This window comes from Hyperolius riggenbachi, chromosome 2, assembly GCF_040937935.1.
Source record: "Hyperolius riggenbachi isolate aHypRig1 chromosome 2, aHypRig1.pri, whole genome shotgun sequence".
Lineage (NCBI taxonomy): Eukaryota > Metazoa > Chordata > Amphibia > Anura > Hyperoliidae > Hyperolius > Hyperolius riggenbachi.
In genome coordinates this window covers 270,142,097-270,165,954 of record NC_090647.1, presented here as the reverse complement: position 1 = coordinate 270,165,954, position 23,858 = coordinate 270,142,097, and the positions used below count along the sequence as shown (strand labels likewise).

The 23,858-nt window shown below is 43.8% G+C and overlaps 1 protein-coding gene across 3 annotated transcripts in view; it reads left to right on the top strand.

Annotated features, from left to right (window-relative positions):
• Positions 1-401: 401 nt before the first annotated feature.
• The window catches only part of GAS2L2 (growth arrest specific 2 like 2), an 80,123-nt gene continuing 56,666 nt past the window's right edge, over positions 402-23,858 (top strand). For 2 of the 3 annotated variants that reach the window (XM_068265363.1, XM_068265361.1), the window contains exons 1-2: positions 402-588; positions 21,317-21,800. In XM_068265363.1, the coding sequence (XP_068121464.1) occupies positions 21,443-21,800 (358 nt within the window). In that variant the 5' untranslated portion in view covers positions 402-588; positions 21,317-21,442. Of the gene's footprint in view, positions 589-5,401; positions 5,489-21,316; positions 21,801-23,858 lie in introns of those variants that run through there. The other variant, XM_068265362.1, reaches the window with a different exon arrangement.

Below are 23,858 nucleotides of genomic sequence, written 5' to 3'. Positions count from 1 at the left end.
TTTGTTGGCTGTTAGATTTATCTGCTCAAGAAAAGGAAAGCATAGTGTTCTTTTGATCTTTAAAGACAAGATATTGACTTTACCATAGTAAATATTTAACTAAGAAGTCTGAAAATCTTTGTTCTTTAAAATTGCTCTTAGTGCTTCCACTCTGGTATGGGACAGGTTTAAAAGGACTGACACTTTATCAATTAGTGTTGCATTGTGTGCTCTAAAAGACATACAACAAATGTAAACGGGAGCCTGGGACATATATGAAGCCTGTGTAACATTGTATTCTCCTTTTCTGGCAACCAATCAGGACTAGTACTTCCTGTTCCTAGTAACAGAAAAGGTAAGGCTGACTGGTTGCTAGGAACAATATGATCGATAGACACCACATGCATGAGGTTGAAAATACAGAGAACTGCCTTGAAGAGCACTTGAGGTTAAATTACAGCTTTTTCAGTGTGGTGGCGGCCATGTTTACAAACACTGCGAAAGCTCTTTGGAAACCTCTGTCTGCGGCGATTTGAAACAAAGATGCCAGGGCCAATTCTGAAAGGGAGGGGGAGCGATCACCCCTCTGAAGAGAAGATGTCAGGACAGGTGAGTATTAAACCCTGCGACTCCCTCCAATCCTCCATCATTCAGACAGAGCCTGTCACTGTCAATGTGGCTTTAAGTACTTTTTATAAATAACTGTTTTTTCAAGTAGCCTTTGGGGCCTGTTCCCACTGTACACTTTTTGATTCAATGTTCAGAACACATGCATTTTGCTGGTCACAAGGACACCGTAGTAAGGGTGGTAAAGCTGTATAGAATGCAGCCTTTCTCTAGTAGCCACTGTGTCAACTTTGACACATGTTCACTTTAAATGTAAGAAGAGCTTTCATACAGTATGTCTGTAATTCAAACTTACCATTGGAGTTATTGGAGACTTCTATAATTATGTTTTCAATGCAAGTGAATGATGAAACCCCTTCTGCTGATTTATCTTTTTTTTCACCAGAGCCAACAGAACGAATTAGAAATGATAATGTGCTGCCAATACAGGTCAAGTCTCTGTAGGGTAAATATTCTCAATAAATCTAAAGCGTAAGGCCTGGTTCACACTGCAAGAGCTTTTTTAGTGCTAGTGATTTGAAAAGGTCTTGCTAATGCAATGCTATGGGGGATTTTTATAAAATCACATTGCTCAAGTGAGAACACACACATAGCATTACATTAGCAAGAGCTTTTAAAATCACAAGCACTTAGAGAAAGCTCTTGCAGTGTGAACCTGCCCTTAGGGCCGGGGCCCACTAGAGCTTTTCCTGCAGCGCTTACTGATTGCCAGTGATCCGTAAAGCGCTGCAACAGTGGAATCCTATGAGGGTGCGTACTATTCTGCCATTTGGACTGTGCCACTGACTTCCAGGGGGAGCTTTTGAAACAAAAAGACTTATGCTGCATACACACTTGAGATAAAAGTCTCTGGAAAAGGCAAGATCACAGACCAATTTTACCCCATTCCATGTAGTATGAGAGCCATACTCTACACAGTCTATTCTATGGAGCTGCACTCCCCATCAGATAAAATCTTTGCAAGATGCTGCACAGAAAGATGCCCGTACACATTCAAAAGATCATTATCTGCAAAAGATCTCTTCCTGCAATAGATCCATTCCTGCAAAATGCATTCATAGTCTATGAGATCTGCAGATCATCATACACACCTTGTTTAACAGACTTCATCTACATATCTGGCAATCATCTGCAGATCTGAAAATCCATCCTGGTGGATCTGATCTGCAGATGATCTGCAGATGATTGCCTGTTAAACAAGGTGTGTATGATGATCTGCAGATCTCATAGACTATGAATGCATTTTGCAGGAATGGATCTATTGCAGGAAGAGATCTTTTGCAGATACTGATCTTTTGAATGTGTACAGCATCTTTGTGTGCAGCATCTTGCAAAGATTTTATCTGATGGGGAGTTCAGCTCAATAGAATAGACTGTGTAGAGTATGGCTCTCATACTACATGGAAGGGGGTAAAATTGGTCTGTGATCTTGCCTTTTCCAGAGACTTTTATCTCAAGTGTGTATGCAGCATTACTGAGAATTCTCTTGAGGAGATGGACCTTGGAACTATTTAATAGAGATGGTCAAGGCTGTGCACACAATTGTGGCTTTAATGCAAATGTAATATGCAGCTTGGAATTGGGCCAGTCAGATAAATTTCCTGTTGATTTTGATTGGCCCAATTCCAAGTTGCTTTCTGTTAAATATAACAGTATTGTCTAAACTGCGTTAAGTAGTTTAAAACACTTAAAAAGCACATTGAAAACAACCAAAAACTTTGTTTTTTACTATATGTTCAAATCCAGAGTTGTCCGAAAGTAAATCATTTATCCACATTTCCCCATGTTAAACATAGGACTCAACTTACAATCTCCCACTGCGGAACCTGTTTGTAAGTAGGGAACCGTCTGTATAAAGTGTGTGCTTTAACAATGTGTTTGTGGCCTTGGATATGCTCAAAACTATTAGGGCTTTATGTGACTCAAATCATTGCAGGATATAAATTGACACATGATTTTAGTAACGATAATTGTGAGGAATGCTGACAAATGCATGCACTGTACTCTGACAGGATTTCTTGTGATGGCTCTTTTTAAAATGGTAGTAGACACAAACAAAGCCTGCAGTCATGAAGTGTTAGTTACATATATGTGATTACTGCCTGGCAGCTCATACCAAAAGCTGGGAGTGAAGTGACAATAGCGCACAGGCACCTTGCCTATCAAATGATATGGCTTGACACACAAAGCAATTCTTTCTACTTCCTTAGTCGCTTTCATATCGGCAACTCAGACGGCACTGCCGCAGAGCAGAAATCACCTGCCTACAAAGGCTGCTGTGTTTGAAATACTCAGCTTTGCTACATTTCTTATACTTAGGCGTTTGGCATTAGCTCAGCACAAATAGCAGACATTCCTCACTACATTTAAATACTTTCAATACTGGAATGGCAGGTAGAGAGACAGGATGGTTTAGATGTATGCAAGAATCATTCAGCCAAACCATTTACTTTGCAAGTTGTATGAGAAAGGTGTATTTCTATTTTTCAGTGACAGCTGTGGTTTCTTGTACACAGGTGCTGCCTCTGTATGTGTCTGGGTTGTGTTTACAGTGCTCAGCACAGGGTTAAAGGACAACTGTAAAGAGAGGGATATGGAGGCTGCCATATCTATTTCCTTTTAAGCAATACCAGTTGCCTGGCAACCTTCTAATCTATTTGGCAGCAGTAGTGGCTGAATCACACCAGAAACAAGCATGTAGCTAATCTTGTCAGATGTGACAATAATGTCAGAAAAACCTGATCTGCTGCATGCTTATTCAGGGTCTATGGCTAAAAGTATTAGAGGCAGAGAGGATCAGCAGGATAGCCAGGCAACTGGTATTGTTTAAAAGGAAATACATATGGCATCCTCTATATCCCTTTTATTGCAGTTGTCCTTTAAGGTAGGGTGCACACTTTTGGGGAATTTTGCCAAAAACAGGCACTGCCACAGATACATGGGGCTCTGATGCACTAAACCATGGTAAAGTTGCACCATAGGACCATGCGCGTAACCGGGATAATGCATGCAGTGCCATGGTAATGTTACCCCAATAACGCAGGTGGCGCTTAACAGCAGGGGCAAACGCAGGATTTTTAAGGGGGAGGGGGGATTTCTGAAAGGTCCAGAAGCACTTATGTCCCCGAGTGCTTCCGAAGACAGGTGGCTCCATACTGCCCATGCACAAAAGTGCGCTGGCGTATTACGGAGCTGCCTATCTTTGGAAGTACTCAAGGACACGAGTGTTCCTGAAGGCTTCTGGAAGTAGCAAATCTGAAGAGGGGACAGCGCTGGAACAACTCCCCGAGAGAGGAATGGGAGATAGACTTAGTTTGGACAATTCAGTGGAATATGCCACATAGTGTCACATAGCGCAAGCAATACCCATATGATGCAGGATATATGCATCTGCGGAAGATCTCGGCGCTATATAAATACTAAACAATAATAATAATATTAGCATCTGTAAATAAGCTGCATATCAATTCAGAGGATAGAAACAAATTTCAAGTCTCACAAACCAAAGGGTACATATATTGTCAGTGTATAGATCAGTACATCAGTTCCAAGATTTGAAAAGGGACAAAAGAATTTGGCACCATAAGACCTGTTCCTCTGTAAAAGGAACAGCTAGTACCAAGTTTTTACAAAACTTTCAAAGTGATACAAAGGGCTCATTCACACTAGGCAACGCATGCATGAACGCAATTTCATATATGCATTGCAATGTGCTAAATCGCATAGGTCGGCAGCTTCCATTCTATTCTGGAACCCACTAGCAGCGCTTGTCATTTGAAAAGCTCTTGCTAATGTAATACTATGGTGATTTTTTTTAACACACTCATTGCTTTACATTAGCTAAACTTTTTCAAATTACAAGATCTTAGAAAAATGCTGCTAGTGGGTTCCAGGCGTAAGGGATGAAGAAGTAAAAAGAGTGCTAGTCTCATACTTGGGGGTTGTGTTGCACACAGGGGGTAACTAGAGGGGAGCAGTTGCCGGTGGGGGGGGGGGGGGGAAGAGGTGTGAACATTGGGGGCCATACAAAGTTTCACTGGGGAGCCCCATGAATTGTAGTTATGCAACTGGTTGCACATCCAATAAAAGCAGGATTGCAACGTGAAAGAAGGGAAAAGTCACATTGTTACTCATCCAGTGCGACACATGCAGTGAAGCATACAGTACATACAAAGTAGGCTTCACTGCAACTGTAAACCTTCACGTCATCCGGTACCGCACTGCATACCTCAAATTATTCTGATGGATTCCACTGCACAGCACTGCTAACATGCCAATGTGAACTTCCCATTACAACATAATCGCATCATGTTTGCTATGCGATTGTAATGTCCAATGCGATACAAAGTGTCAGTGTGAAAGCAGCCTTAATGTAACACATGTGTTCTGGATTCATTCTATTTACTCACAATATAAACTGAGATTACTGTACTGGCTGTCAGTGAGACATTCTTCTCAAAGCATGACAGAAAATGAACCTGCAGCCATAGCATCCTATTTATAGGTAGGCAGCTAAGAGTTCTAGGTCTGAGACACAGCATATAAAAGGATGCCTCCACTTGACAAACTTCCTCCTTATTTAGGCTAGTAACCTGTTCCCAGACAGGACAGCCCAGCCTGCAGGTCTACAGGGGTTAATAGGGAGTGTTTGTAGCAAGCTTTTGTCACCAAGGAGAAATGTGTAAGCTATTGGTAAGGAAACAAAACACTAAGCAGCTCCTTCAGAATAGACATTTTTTCCCCTCTGCTGGTTAGCTGGGGGAGACTTGCATGCTGTGTGGTGTATTTCAGGGTGAAGACAGTTATTATGCCTAACAAAAGATGACATGAGACTCGGCATAGACAAGACACTGCTGGGAGGTGGTCTCCAAAGGGACAGCAGGTTTGTACTTTACAGGAAGGGGGTGGTTCAGTTCAGGAGAATGAGAACTACAAAAGCAGATGCAAACTTGCAAAGTAATATAGCACATTAGATTTGTTTTATGGATTATTGATATTGCTCAAAAAATGTGAGAAATATGCAGACTTCTCACTTGCGTTTGAGTAACTTTTGTTAAAGTACGTGACATTGATTTCTGTGCTATATATTTTGGTATTGTGAATGTAGACTGTGAGCCTCTTGTATAGAAATAGGGTTGGTAAACTGCGTCTAGTAAATAAATTAATATGCAAGTTTCATTAGTTTTTCACTATCAATTGCTCACTTTCAGGGCTTTTTTATACTACATGCAATTCCAATTTCTGATGCTGTAAAAGAAGTCCTGCATGCTGAGTTTTTTCTGCATTTTTGTACTTGTGTTGCTAGCATCCAGTGAGAATGGTAATTGTGATTTGCAGTGTAAAAGAAGCCTCTGTATGACCAGCTCTAGATAATTGATAGCTTGATTTAAAGGACCACTATTGCAAAATAATAACAAAATGTAAAATACATGTAAGCACATACAATATAAGAAGTAAGTTTCTTCCAGAGTAAAATGAGCCATAAATTACTTTTCTCCTATGTTGCTGTCACTTACAGTAGGTAGTAGAAATCTGACAGAACCAACAGGTTTCGGACTAGCCCATCTCCTCATAAGGAATTCTCAGGGTTTTGTTTATTTTCAAAAGCACTTAGTGAATGGCAGTTGTTCTACCCAACTGCCTAAAAAGTGTGCTGTGAGCAGGTTGACTGGCCAGCATCTTTGTATTAATCCTTTTCAGGGAATGCCTTTATAAAGAATAAAGGCCATGCTGAGAATCCCCCATGAAGAGATGAATTAGTCCAAAACCTGTCGCAATTTATGGTTAATTTTACTCTGGAAGAAACTTACTTTTTATTTGTTTGTGTTTACGATTTTCGTTATAGTGGTCCTTTGAATTGTTGTTAGAAATAAAATTCACTTGTGTCCACTTTTTATACATGAGGTTTTTACAGATAAATAAGACTGGCCACAAACCTTGCAATCTGATTGTACAATCTGGGCAGCGCAGTGGTGTAGAGGTTAGCAATCTTGCCTTGCAGCGCTGGGTCCCCGGTTCATATGCCAGCCAAGGTACTGTCTGCAAGGAGCTTGTATGTCCTTCCCGTGTCTGAGTGAGTTTCCTCCGGGCAATCCAGTTTCTTCACACATCCTAAAATCATACAGATAAGTTAATTGGCTTTCCCCTAAAATGGCCATAGACTACGATACATACATAGACATGATTATGGTAGGGATTAGATTGTGAGCCCCTTGGAGGGACAGTTAAGTGACAAGACAATATACTCTGTACATCGCTGCAGAAGATGTCAGCTCCATATAAATACTAAATAATAATAATATGTTTCCTATCTAAACAGTCTATAAGGATTATGTTCATTCTGTTAACCTTGATTGGTAAGATTGCAAAAGAAAAACAAATCTTCGTAGTACACATTTCACCTAGGAACAATTCATCAGAATGGACTGTATAGTGGGGAGTGTAGGCCAGAATGGGGTTCCAGTCTAGACCGTGGCCTTAATTGATTGATTGAGAGAACTTTTATTTTACACTGCAAGGACCATGAGCCTCACACAGTTTTTGATCAAATCTGTCAAATATCTACTATAATTACTTAAAACAATGTTCTACAGATTAGATCACATTAGAAGCAACTATATGCAGCAGATAATTTTATTTACTTTTATAGACGATTGGGGGATTGAAACACTTTTGCAATTAGTAATCCGTTTTAAATTTGGCCCATGAAATGCAATTGTTGCTGATTTTCATTGCCTCAACTTCAAGCGACATACAAATTATAAAGAAATTTGTCAGGTTTGAAATTCAGGATCTTGTTGATTATCTCTTGTCATATTAGTAGTAATTGATGTATTCCTCTGCTTAGAGTAGGTCAGTAGTTTGCTTTGATCAATATTAAACAAATCAAATTACAGAACAGGATTTAGGCCTCCGCCTGTCAGCTGCTCCATTGCAGCGGCCAGGAGCTTGCTAGCGCTTGGTTTTGTCAGTGAAGAGGCAGCCCCCATGGAGTCGCATCTGAGCATGACTGTGTTCAGATGTGTCATGGGGCCAGGGCTGAATTTATACCTTGTATGCCCCTAGGCCAAGTATGTTGGGGCTCCCCTTTCATGTACAGTAGTGCCCCTCCCATTCCATGTGCAGCTCCCTCTTCCATGTGTATCATTCATGTACTACAACCCTTCTCTTTCACGAACATCTCCCTTGGGCGTCAATTTCTGTTTCTCATGTGCTGCTCCCCATTTTTAGCTCCCCTTTCATATGTAGCAACCCCTCTTTCATGTTCAGGCGCTTCCATCGGGCTGCAGCCACCCAAGACCTAGGTCTCTGTGGCCTTTCCAGAAACCCAGCCCTGCATCGGGCAGTTTTCTGCCTCTGGCTAACAGCGCTGCGTGTCAATCACTGACACCCACGGTGTTACAAATGCTAGCATTTAAATTTTGCATGTGGTTGCCAGCTGGGTGGCTGATCTTCCCGACGAGCTCACAGTTCAACCTCCCTGTTAAAGAGGCCTTAGTATGTAGATCATTATGCATACATGTAAAAAGGGCACTGGGTGAAGCCGTTAGTACAATATCGACAATACTGCTAATATTCTATTACTGCTTTAACTAACTTACCTCTCACTCTCACACTAACTTTCTCCCTACCTACCCCTAATTTAATGACCTTTATACTTGAAGCACCTCCAGCTACTGAACCCTTTAAACTGGATATGAGCAAGAAGATGCTGATTGCTTGATCTACAGACAGATCTTGCCCAAAGAGAGGAGCTTTATGATATGCATGTTACAGGACTAGCGGTAGGTACACATACAACAAATCCAGAGACGCCTCTCCGTGGTGTATGTGACTACAAAGAATCATGCATGTGTTTGTAAACTAATACCTCTGAGATTTAAGAGCAGTAAGGAGAGTAGCTTTGTCCTGAATTCACTGCATTTGTATGGCTGGAGTGTCGTGAGTCTCTGTGCGCGAGTGTGAAAACGGTTAATTACTTTTTCTGTTCTGGAATTTGTCCAGATCTCTTTAGCACCTCCAGTTTATTTAATCTTATTTAAGTGCCTTCATCTGGGAGATGAGCCTCGATTTTGTACCTTGCTATTATATGCACTAAACTGAGTGTATAAATGCTTCCACGTACAATACTGGAAAAGATGAGGCTAGTAGAAGCATGAAGCCATTTAAAATATTGCACTGTGCTCTTGGTTAACAGTCAGGGCCGGATTTCTACTTTTCAACACCCTAGGCCTGCTATCAAAAGCCGCCCCCCCCCCCCAAAAAAAAAACCACACATCTAAATGAAGCCTGTACATGTGCTTGATTATAGCACATAGCAGGCTGTGCCATATGTATTTACCTTCTAAAGCCCCGAAAAAGTGAAGTTAATTGGTCCCCCCACACAACTGACTGTGGTAGGGATAACATTTTGAGCTCCTCTGACGACAAGTAGCTGGAGACATAACTATGTGCTCTTTAAAGTGCTGCCGATTATATCATTACTATTCAAATACATAATAATACGGAAGGCCATTAGACTGTGACTACGGTAGGATTAGATTGTGAGCTCCTCTGAGGACAGTCAGTGACATGACTATGTACTCTGTACAGTGCTGCAGAAGATGTCAGTGCTATATAAATACATAATAATAATATGGTAGGACATTAGACTATGACTATGGTGGGATTAGAGTGTGAGCTCCTCTGAGGACAGTAAATGACATGACTATGTACTCTGTAATGTGCTGCAGGAGATGTCAGTGCTATATAAATACATAATAATAATATGGTAGGACATTAGACTATGACTATGGCAGGATTAGAGTGTGAGCTCCCCTGAGGAGAGTCAGTGACATGACTATGTACTCTGTAATGTGCTGCAGAAGATGTCAGTGCTATATAAATACATAATAATAATATGGTAGGACATTAGACTATGACTATGGTGGGATTAGAGTGTGAGCTCCTCTGAGGACAGTCAGTGACATGACTATGTACTCTGTAATGTGCTGCAGAAGATGTCAGTGCTATATAAATACATAATAATAATATGGTAGGACATTAGACTATGACTATGGTGGGATTAGAGTGTGAGCTCCTCTGAGGACAGTCAGTGACATGACTATGTACTCTGTAATGTGCTGCAGAAGATGTCAGTGCTATATAAATACATAATAATAATATGGTAGGACATTAGACTATGACTATGGTAGGATTAGAGTGTGAGCTCCTCTGAGGACAGTCAGTGACATGACTATGTACTCTGTAAAGTGCTGCAGAAGATGTCAGTGCTATATAAATACATAATAATAATATGGTAGGACATTAGACTATGACTATGGTGGGATTAGAGTGTGAGCTCCTCTGAGGACAGTCAGTGACATGACTATGTACTATAAGAAGTACTGCAGATAATATCAGCATTATTAAAGGGAACCCAAGCCTAAGCTCAGGTGTAAAGAGATATTTACCTAAAGAGAGGGAAGCCTCAGTATTCTATTGAGGCTTCCCTCTGTGCTCCCATGCCCCCCTCTAATCAGTGTGACCCCCCTCTACATAGGGGCTGCGCTCCTCCTGTTATGAGCATGGCCATGCATGCGCAGTAACACTACTGCACATGCGCGAGTGGCTGATGGAAGAGATGTGTGGCCCTGAGACAATGCCTCACCAATCTTCCAGGGGGCCACGCTCAGCAAGGGGGGGCATCAGAGCAATGAGGGAAGTCTTATGATCCTGAGGCTTCCCTCTCTTTAGGTAAAGATCTAATTTTGTACCTGTTTTGGGTACACTTTATATACGTTGGCAGAAGTTTACAGATAGAGAGAGCGGACAAAGCATGAAAGAGAGAATGGATAGAGAAAGCAACATAGAGAGGATTGGCAGATAAAGTGAGACAGAACAGTGGGCATAGAAATAGTGAGAGTGATGGACAGGAGAGCTAGCCCAGAGGGAGAGAAGAGAGAGGGTGGATAGTGCTATAGTACAACTTTTATGACAGCCATAGTTACAGTATATTACCAGTATTTGCCATAATCATTCCCCCAAACACCCCACACATAGCACAGCCTGCACTGCACCCTCCCCCAGTGTTCTCTCCCCCCAAACATTGCCTTGTCTCCAGGGCCGGATTTCTACTTTTCAACACCCTAGGCCTGCTATCAAAAGCCGCCCCCCCCCCCCCCCCCCCCAAAAAAAAACCACACATCTAAATGAAGCCTGTACATGTGCTTGATTATAGCACATAGCAGGCTGTGCCATATGTATTTACCTTCTAAAGCCCCGAAAAAGTGAAGTTAATTGGTCCCCCCACACAACTGACTGTGGTAGGGATAACATTTTGAGCTCCTCTGACGACAAGTAGCTGGAGACATAACTATGTGCTCTTTAAAGTGCTGCCGATTATATCATTACTATTCAAATACATAATAATACGGAAGGCCATTAGACTGTGACTATGGTAGGATTAGATTGTGAGCTCCTCTGAGGACAGTCAGTGACATGACTATGTACTCTGTACAGTGCTGCAGAAGATGTCAGTGCTATATAAATACATAATAATAATATGGTAGGACATTAGACTATGACTATGGTGGGATTAGAGTGTGAGCTCCTCTGAGGACAGTAAATGACATGACTATGTACTCTGTAATGTGCTGCAGGAGATGTCAGTGCTATATAAATACATAATAATAATATGGTAGGACATTAGACTATGACTATGGCAGGATTAGAGTGTGAGCTCCCCTGAGGAGAGTCAGTGACATGACTATGTACTCTGTAATGTGCTGCAGAAGATGTCAGTGCTATATAAATACATAATAATAATATGGTAGGACATTAGACTATGACTATGGTGGGATTAGAGTGTGAGCTCCTCTGAGGACAGTCAGTGACATGACTATGTACTCTGTAATGTGCTGCAGAAGATGTCAGTGCTATATAAATACATAATAATAATATGGTAGGACATTAGACTATGACTATGGTGGGATTAGAGTGTGAGCTCCTCTGAGGACAGTCAGTGACATGACTATGTACTCTGTAATGTGCTGCAGAAGATGTCAGTGCTATATAAATACATAATAATAATATGGTAGGACATTAGACTATGACTATGGTAGGATTAGAGTGTGAGCTCCTCTGAGGACAGTCAGTGACATGACTATGTACTCTGTAAAGTGCTGCAGAAGATGTCAGTGCTATATAAATACATAATAATAATATGGTAGGACATTAGACTATGACTATGGTGGGATTAGAGTGTGAGCTCCTCTGAGGACAGTCAGTGACATGACTATGTACTATAAGAAGTACTGCAGATAATATCAGCATTATTAAAGGGAACCCAAGCCTAAGCTCAGGTGTAAAGAGATATTTACCTAAAGAGAGGGAAGCCTCAGTATTCTATTGAGGCTTCCCTCTGTGCTCCCATGCCCCCCTCTAATCAGTGTGACCCCCCTCTACATAGGGGCTGCGCTCCTCCCTGTTATGAGCATGGCCATGCATGCGCAGTAACACTACTGCACATGCGCGAGTGGCTGATGGAAGAGATGTGTGGCCCTGAGACAATGCCTCACCAATCTTCCAGGGGGCCACGCTCAGCAAGGGGGGGCATCAGAGCAATGAGGGAAGTCTTATGATCCTGAGGCTTCCCTCTCTTTAGGTAAAGATCTAATTTTGTACCTGTTTTGGGTACACTTTATATACGTTGGCAGAAGTTACAGATAGAGAGAGCGGACAAAGCATGAAAGAGAGAATGGATAGAGAAAGCAACATAGAGAGGATTGGCAGATAAAGTGAGACAGAACAGTGGGCATAGAAATAGTGAGAGTGATGGACAGGAGAGCTAGCCCAGAGGGAGAGAAGAGAGAGGGTGGATAGTGCTATAGTACAACTTTTATGACAGCCATAGTTACAGTATATTACCAGTATTTGCCATAATCATTCCCCCAACACCCCACACATAGCACAGCCTGCACTGCACCCTCCCCCAGTGTTCTCTCCCCCCAAACATTGCCTTGTCTCCTGTGAGGAAGTTTCAAAGTGCAGCAATAAAACCCAGGCAGACAGAAGATCCGTACTGCAGAGCAGCCTGTCAGTGCACTCAGCCTCACACGTTCCTGATGCTGCTTGCTGTTCTACACAAACTGAGGAGGAAGAAAGTTTGCAGCATGATTACACGTGCACAGTGTGAATGCTGATTAAGATCAGATACTGTACACTCCGGTCTCACTCTCAATTACCTTTCAGCCCAGACCCTATTCTCCCTCCCCCTCTGCACAGGCATATATTTACCTCTCCGTGCAGGCAGTATTAGGTCTACTCCTCTCTACTACCACGATGGCAAGGAAAGGGGCGGAGAGCCGAGAAGTCCTGCTGGAGGAGGAAGAACATAGAGTGTGCATGGAGAGGATCAGAATAGTCTACCCCGCCTGTGCCGAAGTACAGTCCGGACATCGCCCAGCCGCCGCTATGCATCTCTATCTTCTGCTGTCGATCCCCGCCATGTGACTCGCCGGTAATGTGCCAGCGAGTCACATGGCGGGGATCGACAGCAGGAGATAGAGATGCATAGCGGCGGCTGGCAGAGGAAGCTTCGGCGCTGGAAGTCTGGAGTGAGGTGAGTTCCCGCAGCCGCTCGGAGGGGAGGGGGCGCCAGGGCAGCCGCTAACAGCCTCACTTCTAAAATGAGCAGCCCGTCTGCTAAGCCTGGTCTCTGGATTACTGCTGCAGGCTCGCCTCAGGCCAGTGAAGGGGCGAATGCAACTGCGGACATACTGAGCAATTCCTGGTGACAGGTGCAATCAACCTGTCTCCGCCCGCCCCTCTAACTATGCTGAATTCTGGCGCCCTAGGAACGTGCCTTGGGGGCCTTTCCCCAAATCCGGCCCTGCTTGTCTCCTGTGAGGAAGTTTCAAAGTGCAGCAATAAAACCCAGGCAGACAGAAGATCCGTACTGCAGAGCAGCCTGTCAGTGCACTCAGCCTCACACGTTCCTGATGCTGCTTGCTGTTCTACACAAACTGAGGAGGAAGAAAGTTTGCAGCATGATTACACGTGCACAGTGTGAATGCTGATTAAGATCAGATACTGTACACTCCGGTCTCACTCTCAATTACCTTTCAGCCCAGACCCTATTCTCCCTCCCCCTCTGCACAGGCATATATTTACCTCTCCGTGCAGGCAGTATTAGGTCTACTCCTCTCGATACTACCACGATGGCAAGGAAAGGGGCGGAGAGCCGAGAAGTCCTGCTGGAGGAGGAAGAACATAGAGTGTGCATGGAGAGGATCAGAATAGTCTACCCCGCCTGTGCCGAAGTACAGTCCGGACATCGCCCAGCCGCCGCTATGCATCTCTATCTTCTGCTGTCGATCCCCGCCATGTGACTCGCCGGTAATGTGCCAGCGAGTCACATGGCGGGGATCGACAGCAGGAGATAGAGATGCATAGCGGCGGCTGGCAGAGGAAGCTTCGGCGCTGGAAGTCTGGAGTGAGGTGAGTTCCCGCAGCCGCTCGGAGGGGAGGGGGCGCCAGGGCAGCCGCTAACAGCCTCACTTCTAAAATGAGCAGCCTGTCTGCTAAGCCTGGTCTCTGGATTACTGCTGCAGGCTCGCCTCAGGCCAGTGAAGGGGCGAATGCAACTGCGGACATACTGAGCAATTCCTGGTGACAGGTGCAATCAACCTGTCTCCGCCCGCCCCTCTAACTATGCTGAATTCTGGCGCCCTAGGAACGTGCCTTGGGGGCCTTTCCCAAATCCGGCCCTGTTAACAGTACAATTATTTTACTACACTGCCTGCACAATAACCCAGGTACAAAAAAGTCTGTACAGCATATGCAAATGTATTGTCATGGAAGTAAGTATATGTATTGTAATATTAATGCACTTACATATTTTCTAGTCATTACTAGCTCTGTTAAATGCAGGATAATCACTCTCATGGCAATTATACTTTAGTGTAAAGACCTACTGCCAGTGGCGGCTCCAGGATTTTGTTTTTTTTTGGGGGGGGGGGGGGGGGCTCTATACAGGTGCTGGACCAATGTCTGGGGTAACTGATGGCAAAAAAATGGGTGTGGCTATAACCTGCGGTGCGCAAAGCAAAGAAATGGGCGTGGCCATGACCGGATGAGGGTGGAGCTAACTGTAATCTAAAGTGAACCCGAGGTGAGAGTGATATGGAGGCTGCCATATTTATTTCTTTTTAAACAATACTAGTTGCCTGGCAGCCCTGCTGATCTATTTGGCTGCAGTAGTGAACTGAATTACACCAGAAACAAGCATGCAGCTAATCTTGTCAGTTCTGACAATATTGTCAGAAACAAATCCAGGAAGGCAGAAACGCTCAGACCCCCTGCCAGTTCAACCAAAGGGTGCAGGATCTGGGAAGCCAGGCCAATCCATAAGTATGTACAGAAGGATCCGCAACCAAGCAGAGGTGGAAACGCTGGTTTTTTATCATTCAAAAAATTCCACATGACAGATGCAATAAAATCACAAGGTTCAACTGAAGCGTGTCGGGCTTACAATCTGCCCTTAGTCATACTATGACTAAGGGCAGATTGTAAGCCCGACACGCGTCAGTTGAACCTTGTGATTTTATTGCATCTGTCATGTGGAATTTTTGAATAAAAAAAACAGCGTTTTCACCTCTGCTTGGTTGCGGATCCTTCTGTACATAAATATTGTCAGAAACCCCCTGATCTGCTGTATGCTTGTTCAGGGTCTATGGTTAAAAGTATTAGAGGCAGAGGACCAGCACGGCAGCCAGGCAACTGGTATTGCTTAAAAGGAGATAAATATGGCAGCCTCAATATTATTCTCACCTCGAGTTCCCTTTAAAAGTGCAACGCAAAGACAGTGGGCCCAAGTTTTGGTGACCCTTTCCCCAGAAAATTCACATACTTGTGCAGGTTTTCTCAAGAAAATTCACATAATGTGAGCAGATTTGCCCAGAAAATACATTCAATCATGTCGGCAGATTTGACCAGAAAACACATTCAATCATGTCGGCAGATTTGACCAAAAAAACACGTTCAATCATGTGGCAGATTTGACCAGAAAATACGTGCAATCATGTGGCAGATTTGCCCAGAAAATACATGCAATCATGTGGCCGATTTGACCAGAAAATACGTGGAATCATGTGGCAGATTTGCCCAGAAAATACGTGCAATCATGTGGCAGATTTGACCAGAAAATACATGCAATAATGTGGAAGATTTGACCAGAAAATACATGCAATCATGTGGAAGATTTGACCCGAAAATACATGTAATCATGTGGAAAATTTGACCAGAAAATATGTGCAATCATGTGGCAGACCTGACCAGAACATACACCTGCTAATATAAATAAACAAAAAAACATTTACTCACCTACAGCAGACCTTCTGTCCAGGCTCCGTCCGGCACGCAGCTCCCACGATACTCTGCAGCCAGCAACTGAAACTCCGCGCTGAGAGCAGGGCTATGGGAAAATGGCACCCGAAACCCTGCACTGCAGACTCAAAGTCTCCAGAGCAGGGCTTTGGACGCTATTTTACCGTAGCCCCACTCTGCCGCTGCCAGAGCTTCAGGCTGCTGCTGTAGGTGAACTGACAAGGCGTCTATTAGACGCGAAAGTCAGTTTACACTGGGGGGGGGGGGTACTTTAGGGGTACTCGGAGAATTTTAGGGGTGCTTCAGCACCCAAAGCACCCCCCCTGGCGCCGCCACTGCTTGCTGCAGTTAAAAAGAACCAAAAAGATTGTGTTGCTGCTACAGTATTGATTTCAAACTATCTCCTAACTCCTCTCAGGTCATGGCCATGGCCCATGTAAGACATTTAGGACTCTTTCAAATGGGGAGCTGACAGGCGGTGAATTCTCTTTTGTGCTCAGGGGCATTTTTAGGCATAGGCATTACAAGCCACTTCCTGGAGTGCCATTGGTCCTGGGGGGCGCCGCACCATGCCCCTGATTAAGCCCCCGCCCTCTGAACTAAGCCCTGCCCCTGAATGAATCCACACCTCCTGAATGAAGCCACGCCTCCCACGGGTGTTTGTACCTCCTTCTGTTCCCTTGTGCCATCTTTAGTCCCCCCTCTGCCTCACGTGTGTCCCTCTGTCCCCCTGTACCTCCTTCTGTCTCCTTGTGCACATTCAGTCCCCCTGTTCCATCCCTGCACCTCTCTGCATCCAGAGATGGATTAAAGTGAAATGGTGCCCTAGGCAAGCAATGACTTTAGGCCCAAGCTTGATGGCCACCTAGCTTTTATGGCATGATTTGCTGGGGCATAGCATACACTAGGCCCCTAGACTCTCTCCATGCCCTAGGCACCTGCCTAAGTTATTTTGTGGATGATCCCGCTCTGTGTGCATCCCTCTGTGCCTCCCTCTTTCCCACTGTGCCTCCTTCTGTCTCTCTGTGTGCCTCCTTATGTCCCCTTGTCCCACTATCTGTTCCCGCCCCCACCTGCACTCCTCAAGTCCAGCTGTGCTTTAACCTTCCCTATGGAGTCCAGTGCTGTGCCTATGCGACCATCCTGTCTGTTTTCTGCTCCCTCTAGTGCTGGCACCTCACTCTCCTCATTTAGCACGTAATCACGCTACATGCGGTAGGATGTGCTGGGCACTAGGGCGAGTGGTGAGCAACTATAATGAGAGGACAGGTGAGCACCGGACTCCAGCGGAGAGGTGAGAGCACAGCTTCTGCTGCTTGATACTCTGCTTTTGGGGGGGGGGGGGGTGACAAAAGGCTAGAAACACCTCTGCGCGCACTGGTCAGGTGTTTGTTAGCTCTCGGTACTAGCGCTGGACAGACATCCCTCCACAGCCTTGCTCAGATGTGCCATGTCATGGTTCTCTGCTGCCGAGTAACGCCACTCATGTGTTGAGCACTGCCACTCATGGCATTAAAAAGTCCTCTATGCATTCAGCTGCAACCAATGGTACTCGTGAGCAGTAGCCGTGAGGCTGAACTGCCCGGGAAGAGCGCAGTTCAGCTGTCTGTCTGAAAGAGGCCTGAGAGCTGGGACCCACTACAGGCACTTTGCAGCAATGTGGCCTAAGGGCTTATATATATATATATATATATATATATATATATATATATATATATATATATATGGGATGTCTCTAATACTAATAGGATTCCTTTACTGAAATGAATATCTCCTACTCTTAAATCATCATTGTTTTAGAATTTATCCAATTTTATTTTCTAGTTAAAAAACTAACAAAAAGTAGGCTTAAAAAGACTCTGTAACAAAATGTTGTGCCTTATTTCTTCTGTCCTATAAGTTCCTATTACTGTTCTAATGTGGTCTTGTAACGATTGGTGTCAGCAAGCACCGCTATTCTGATTATTGGTGATCTGCAGTATCACCAATAATACAGATGCTATACCTGATTATATGGTGATCTGCAGAATCACCAATAATGCAAGTATAGCGTGACACGATTAGAGATGTCGCGAACCTCCGATTTTTGGTTTGCGAACCCTGTTCGCGAACCTTCGCGGAAGGTTCGGTTCGCGGAAAAGTTCGCGAACCGCAATAGACTTCAATGGGGATGCGAACTTTGAAAAATAGAAAAATTTATGCTGGCCACCAAAAGTGATGGAAAACATGTTTCAAGCGGTCTAACACCTGGAGGGGGGCATGGCGGAGTGGGATACATGCCCAAAGTCCCGGGGAAAAATCTGCATTTGACGCAAAGCAGCGTTTTAAGGGCAGAAATGACATTGAATGCTAAATTGCAAACATCTTGCATGTGTATACATCAATCAGGGAGTGTAATTAGAGTTCTGCTTCACACTGACACACCAAACTCACTGTGTAACGCACCACAAACAGCTGTTTGCGTAGTGACAGCCATGCTGGACTGGTGCGCACCGTGGCGAGAGTGTAGGCCGCGGTGGTTTTCAAGCCCATATGGTCGCGGGGCTGTGGTAGCTCAATGATAGAACAACAGTGACTGTCCAGCTGATCAAATTTGGTCTGTCCACAATGAAGCAACGACATTATTATCTTCTTGTATGTAGGTAGGCATAGGTAGGTGTCCCAGTAGTTAGCTAGGCATAGGTAGGAGTCCCAGTATAGGTAGGTAGGCATAGGTAGGAGTCCCAGTATAGGTAGGTAGGCATAGGTAGGTCCCCTAGTAGAGGTAGGTAGGCATAGGTAGGAGACCCAGTAGTTAGCTAGGCATAGATAGGAGACCCAGTATAGGTAGGTAGGCATAGGTAGGAGACCCAGTAGTTAGCTAGGCATAGGTAGGAGACCTAGTATAGGTAGGTAGGCATAGGTGGGAGTCCCAGTATAGGTAGGTAGGCATAGGTAGGTGCCTCAGTAGTTAGCTAGGAATAGGTAGGAGACCCAGTATAGGTAGGTAGGCATAGGTAGGAGTCCCAGTATAGGTAGGTAGGCATAGGAAGGTGCCTCAGTAGTTAGCTAGGCATAGGTAGGAGACCCAGTATAGGTAGGTAGGCATAGGTAGGTGTCCCAGTAGTTAAGCTAGGCATAGGTAGGAGTCCCAGTATAGGTAGGTAGGCATAGGTAGGTCCCCTAGTATAGGTAGGTAGGTGTCCCCGTATAGGTAAGTAGGTACCCAGAGTCCCAGTTAGGTAGGCATAGGTAGGTGTCCCAGTATAGATAGTTAGGCAGGGCCTGGCTGGCACAGTAATAACAATTACCAAGGTCCAACTGCAACAGATAGGGCTGTATAATGTCAGTGAAAAACACACAAAAAAAACACATCTGGAAAACATTATCTCTCAAAAGAGCTGTTGAGGGTGCTATTTTAGCAATAACAAGCAGCCAGGAGCAAGCCAAGAGCCTAACTAATCTTTCCCTAGAAGAACAAGTCTGCAGCAGCTGTCCCTAGTCTGTCTCTAGCAGGCACACGAGTGAGTGTAATGGCCGGCAAACCTGCCTTATACAAGGGGGGGGGGCGGGCTCCAGGGCTTAGTGTAGCCTGAATAGCTACAATGTGCCTGCTGACTGTGAATCAGAGGGTCAAAGTTGACCATCATAGTGCATTATGGGGCGAATTGAACTTCCGCAAAAGTTCGCTTGGTCCAGGCGAACGCGAACCCCCAAAGTTCGCCTGGAACCGTTCGCCGGCGAACCGTTCGCTACATCTTTAAACACAATACAATCGTATGCAAGAGGGTGCTTGGTACAATAGAGAATCTCTATAGGGCACAGAGATACAACCTCCAGCAAGCTGGAACAGCAGACAACAATAATAATATACAGTGTAAATTCAAGTCTGTGGAAATATCCACCACACCATAATTCCGCAGATGTGTGGTTACCTCTGAATGGGAACCTTGTGTGTGAGATCCTCCAAAGGACGGAGTGGAGGAGTCTCGACCTCTAGCAGCAAGGGTTTGCTAGTGGCGGTCGTCTCAAAGAGGAAAGCCTCTGATAGAACCCTACAGTGGGAGACGTTCCACTGAAGGGAGAAAGGTCAGACAAAATGAGGATCGGCAACAGATCAGGTGGCAGCAGTACAGAAACGTGAGACAAGAGAATAGTCGGAAACCAAGCCAATAGTCGATAACGGTACGGGCTGGCGAAGTACAGAATCAGGAAGCAGAAGAGTAGTCAAGACTGGCACAGAATCATACACAATAAATCAAACAGTATAATATGTGTATATATTGGCGATAAACCAATATATAACACAATATCAGAGACAAGGCTGACTAGGTCTGAGTGCTGACACAGGGTATCGCAAACACAGACGAAGTGTGACTGAAAAGCAACTTCCTTATATACTGCCTGGAGAGAAGTCTCCATCCCAGGCAGCAACCAATCAGAGCAGGCTAAAATGTCAGCTGACCTCCAGGTCAGCTGACACGCTTTCTAAGAGTATAAAGGCATGTCTGTCTAGAGGCAAGATGGCAGAGCCCTGGTGAGCAGCATGCTGGTGAGTTTGGAGCAGAGTGCTCGGACGGGTTTGCACAGCAGATGCGGACGAATTTCTGCATCCCGCGTTGGAAAGTCCGCTTGCCGGAGTGGATGCGACCATATTTCCGCAATCCATCCGGCGTTGCGGATTTTTCGTTACAGGTCTGTCTTACTGCAACTTTCCTACTTGCACTGTCTCTGTAATAAATCTTATCTCCTTTCCTCTGTCGTGTCTGTCGGGCTAAGGCTGGAATGTGTGGAATGTGCTTGTCATTGGCAGAAGCTTTACACACCCCATCCAAGCTCTGCATGAGTCACACAGTAAGCTAGTTCTCAGCCTATGATACTGTGGTTAGAAGCCAGTCATTTGTTTGTAAACACTGCCTAAAACTGTTCATTACAAGCCAGGATTGCAGCAGGGAGTGGCAGAAACAGCACAGAGGGGCACAGGAGAAAATAAGGTATAGAATGGTATGCTTTTTATTGTAAGAATATTAGAGTACAGATTCTCTTTAATGGTTTTTTTCTGTTTGTTTGTTTTGGTCTCAGCTGAGTGACACAGTCTGACACAGTTCAGAACCACAATCTATGAACTATTCACCTATCTTGCCAGGAAAGAGTTTTATGGCTGTAATTATTTATCAGTGAGAGTAACATTCACATACCAGAATGTTTAACCTTTTCAGGGAGAAAAAGAAAAAACGTGAACACGGCCTATTTATAGGCAGGAATGGCTAGAACAATATTTCTGATCAGCAAATAGGTACCCATTTGAAAATGGTTAATAACCACTTACTTGACAGTTTTTGAATGTAAACCTCTTATCTTCCAGATATGGTGGATGTCAAGCCGCCCATGTGGGAATAAGAAAGCAACAATGAAACTGAATTTGGCTAATTTACGTGAGTGACCTGAATGTTGTACATTTATTAAAAACAGCAGCAGAAAAGACGCAAAAATGTCATCATACCAAGGAGGAGCAGTACGCAGCATCAGGCCATTTAAATCCAGTGAGCAGTACTTGTATGCCATGAAAGAGGACCTGGCTGAGTGGCTGAAGGATCTTTACAATGTGGAAATAAACATTGATAATTTCTTTGACGTTTTGGAAAATGGCTCAATAATTTGTTACCATGCAAACAATGTGACTGATGTGGCACGCGACTTTGCTGTGGAATACCCTGACTTGTCAAAGAAACTCCGGCTTCCAAAATTTGGGGTAACATTCAATGCATCAGCGCAACCTAGAACTTTCATGGCAAGGGATAATGTGTCCAACTTCATCCAATGGTGCAGGAAGGAGATGGACATAAAAGGTGAGCTATTTACAGACTAAACAGACTACGTTTTCATCCAGTTTCTCTGCATAATTGTAACTGGGAGTGACCTACCCTCTCCTGTTTACCTGACTTTCCCCATAGTTTACTGTTTAGTAGGGATACTCAATGAGATGCAAATAATTCCGAGTTGATGCAGGATTATGCACATTTTCTAGCTGCAAATTCATGCAGCTTGAAAATGGACCAATCAAAATCCCCCTAACCCCTAATAGGGAATTCAACCATCTCTACTGTTTAGAACAGCTCTACGCAGTTACTTAATTATAGAAAAACACTTATTGAAAATGTACCAGATTTAAGAGAAGAAGAGTAAAGAGAGTTGTATAGAAGAGAGATATCACTCACAAGTCCACCTCTATGTTTCACTGTAGGGATGGTATACTTTTGTCATAGTTGTCGTTGTATCTTCTCTATAAATACCATTTTTAGTTGGGATTATAAAGCTCAGTTTGGGTCTCATCACCACCTTTGTTTCAGATGTCTTGAGGATTGTTGAGATGCTGTTTGACATATAAGTGAGTTGGTTTGTGGCATTGGCACAGTTAAAGAGACACTGAAGCGAAAAAAAAATTGTGATATTATGATTTGTATGTGTAGTACAGCTAAGAAATAAAACATTAAGATCAGATACATCAGTCTAATTGTTTCCAGTACAGGAAGAGTTAAGAAACTCCAGTTGTTATCTCTATGCAAAAAAGCCATTAAGCTCTACGACTTTGAAAGTCGTGGAGAGGGCTGTTTTTCTGACTTTTATTATCTCAGCTGTTCCTGAACTATTTACTTTTTCTCTGCCAGAGGAGAGGTCATTAGTTCACAGACTGCTCTGAAAGAATCATTTTGAATACTGAATGTTGTGTAATCTGCACATATTATAGAATGATGCAATGTTAGAAAAAACACTATATACCAGAAAATACAAATATGAGAATATTGTCTTTGCTGCTAATCTTCTAGTAATTATTCATAGTACACAACCAATTCACTATATCATATATTTTTTTCGCTTCAGTGTCTCTTTAAGGCTTCTTTCTTGGAACTCACTGTGCAACCCATTTTTTGTTAAAGTACCTCCTTATAGTACATCTTGAAACAGCAACACCACTTGTTTGCAGAGAAGCCTATATTTCAGTTGAAGTGGCTTGTGGGTTTTTCCTTGGCTTCATGACAGATGATGCTGGCAGTTGTGGCTGAAGTCTTGACTGACTTGGTAAAAACTGAGTCTCCCCAGTTTTTTTATATCAGAATTTCAACACTACTATCGTACAGTTTCAGATTTCTATATATGTTTTATATGCTTTTCCATATCTAAACAATTTTCCAACCTTTTCTGGCAAGTCCTTTGACATTTCTTTTACAGTATCTCACAAAAGTAAGTAAAACAATATTTGTAAAAATATTTTATCATATTTTTTCATGGTACAACACTAAAGATATGACACCTCAGTTGGTGTCAGATGGTGCCTCTTGTGGTTACCTATACTAGGGAATGGGGGCTGGATCTGACTACCTAATATTGGGGGCTCTTGTGGCTACCTATACAGGGTTGGGGGGATACCTCTCGCTAACCAATACTGGAGGCCACTTCTGGATAGCTATATTGGGTTGAGGACTACCCAATACTGGAAGGGGGCAACTCTGGCTAGCGCATCACAATAGTGTTCCCAAGACTACTGCGGGGAAAGGTGAGGTGGTGCAATTTATACACCCTCGCCCAAGGAGCTCTATAGCCTAAAAACTGCCCTGCCTGCATTTGCCATGAAGACTGCTGTATTTTGGAAGGTCATTATGTCTGTTTTGTTGATATAAAATTCTACACAAACAGAAGCCATGATTGAAGTCTAAGGGTCCTTTTACACTTAATCAGTTGGTGTGCGTTAGTATGCGTTAGTACGCATTGGTACACGTTAGTGTGCATTTTTTCCATAGCAGTGCATTGTGAAAAAGATTTCAGTTAAAACACATTAAGTGTGAAAGGTGCCATAGGAAAACATGGGACTTACTTTGAAAATCAGTTTTCTTTCCGTTTTAACTGAG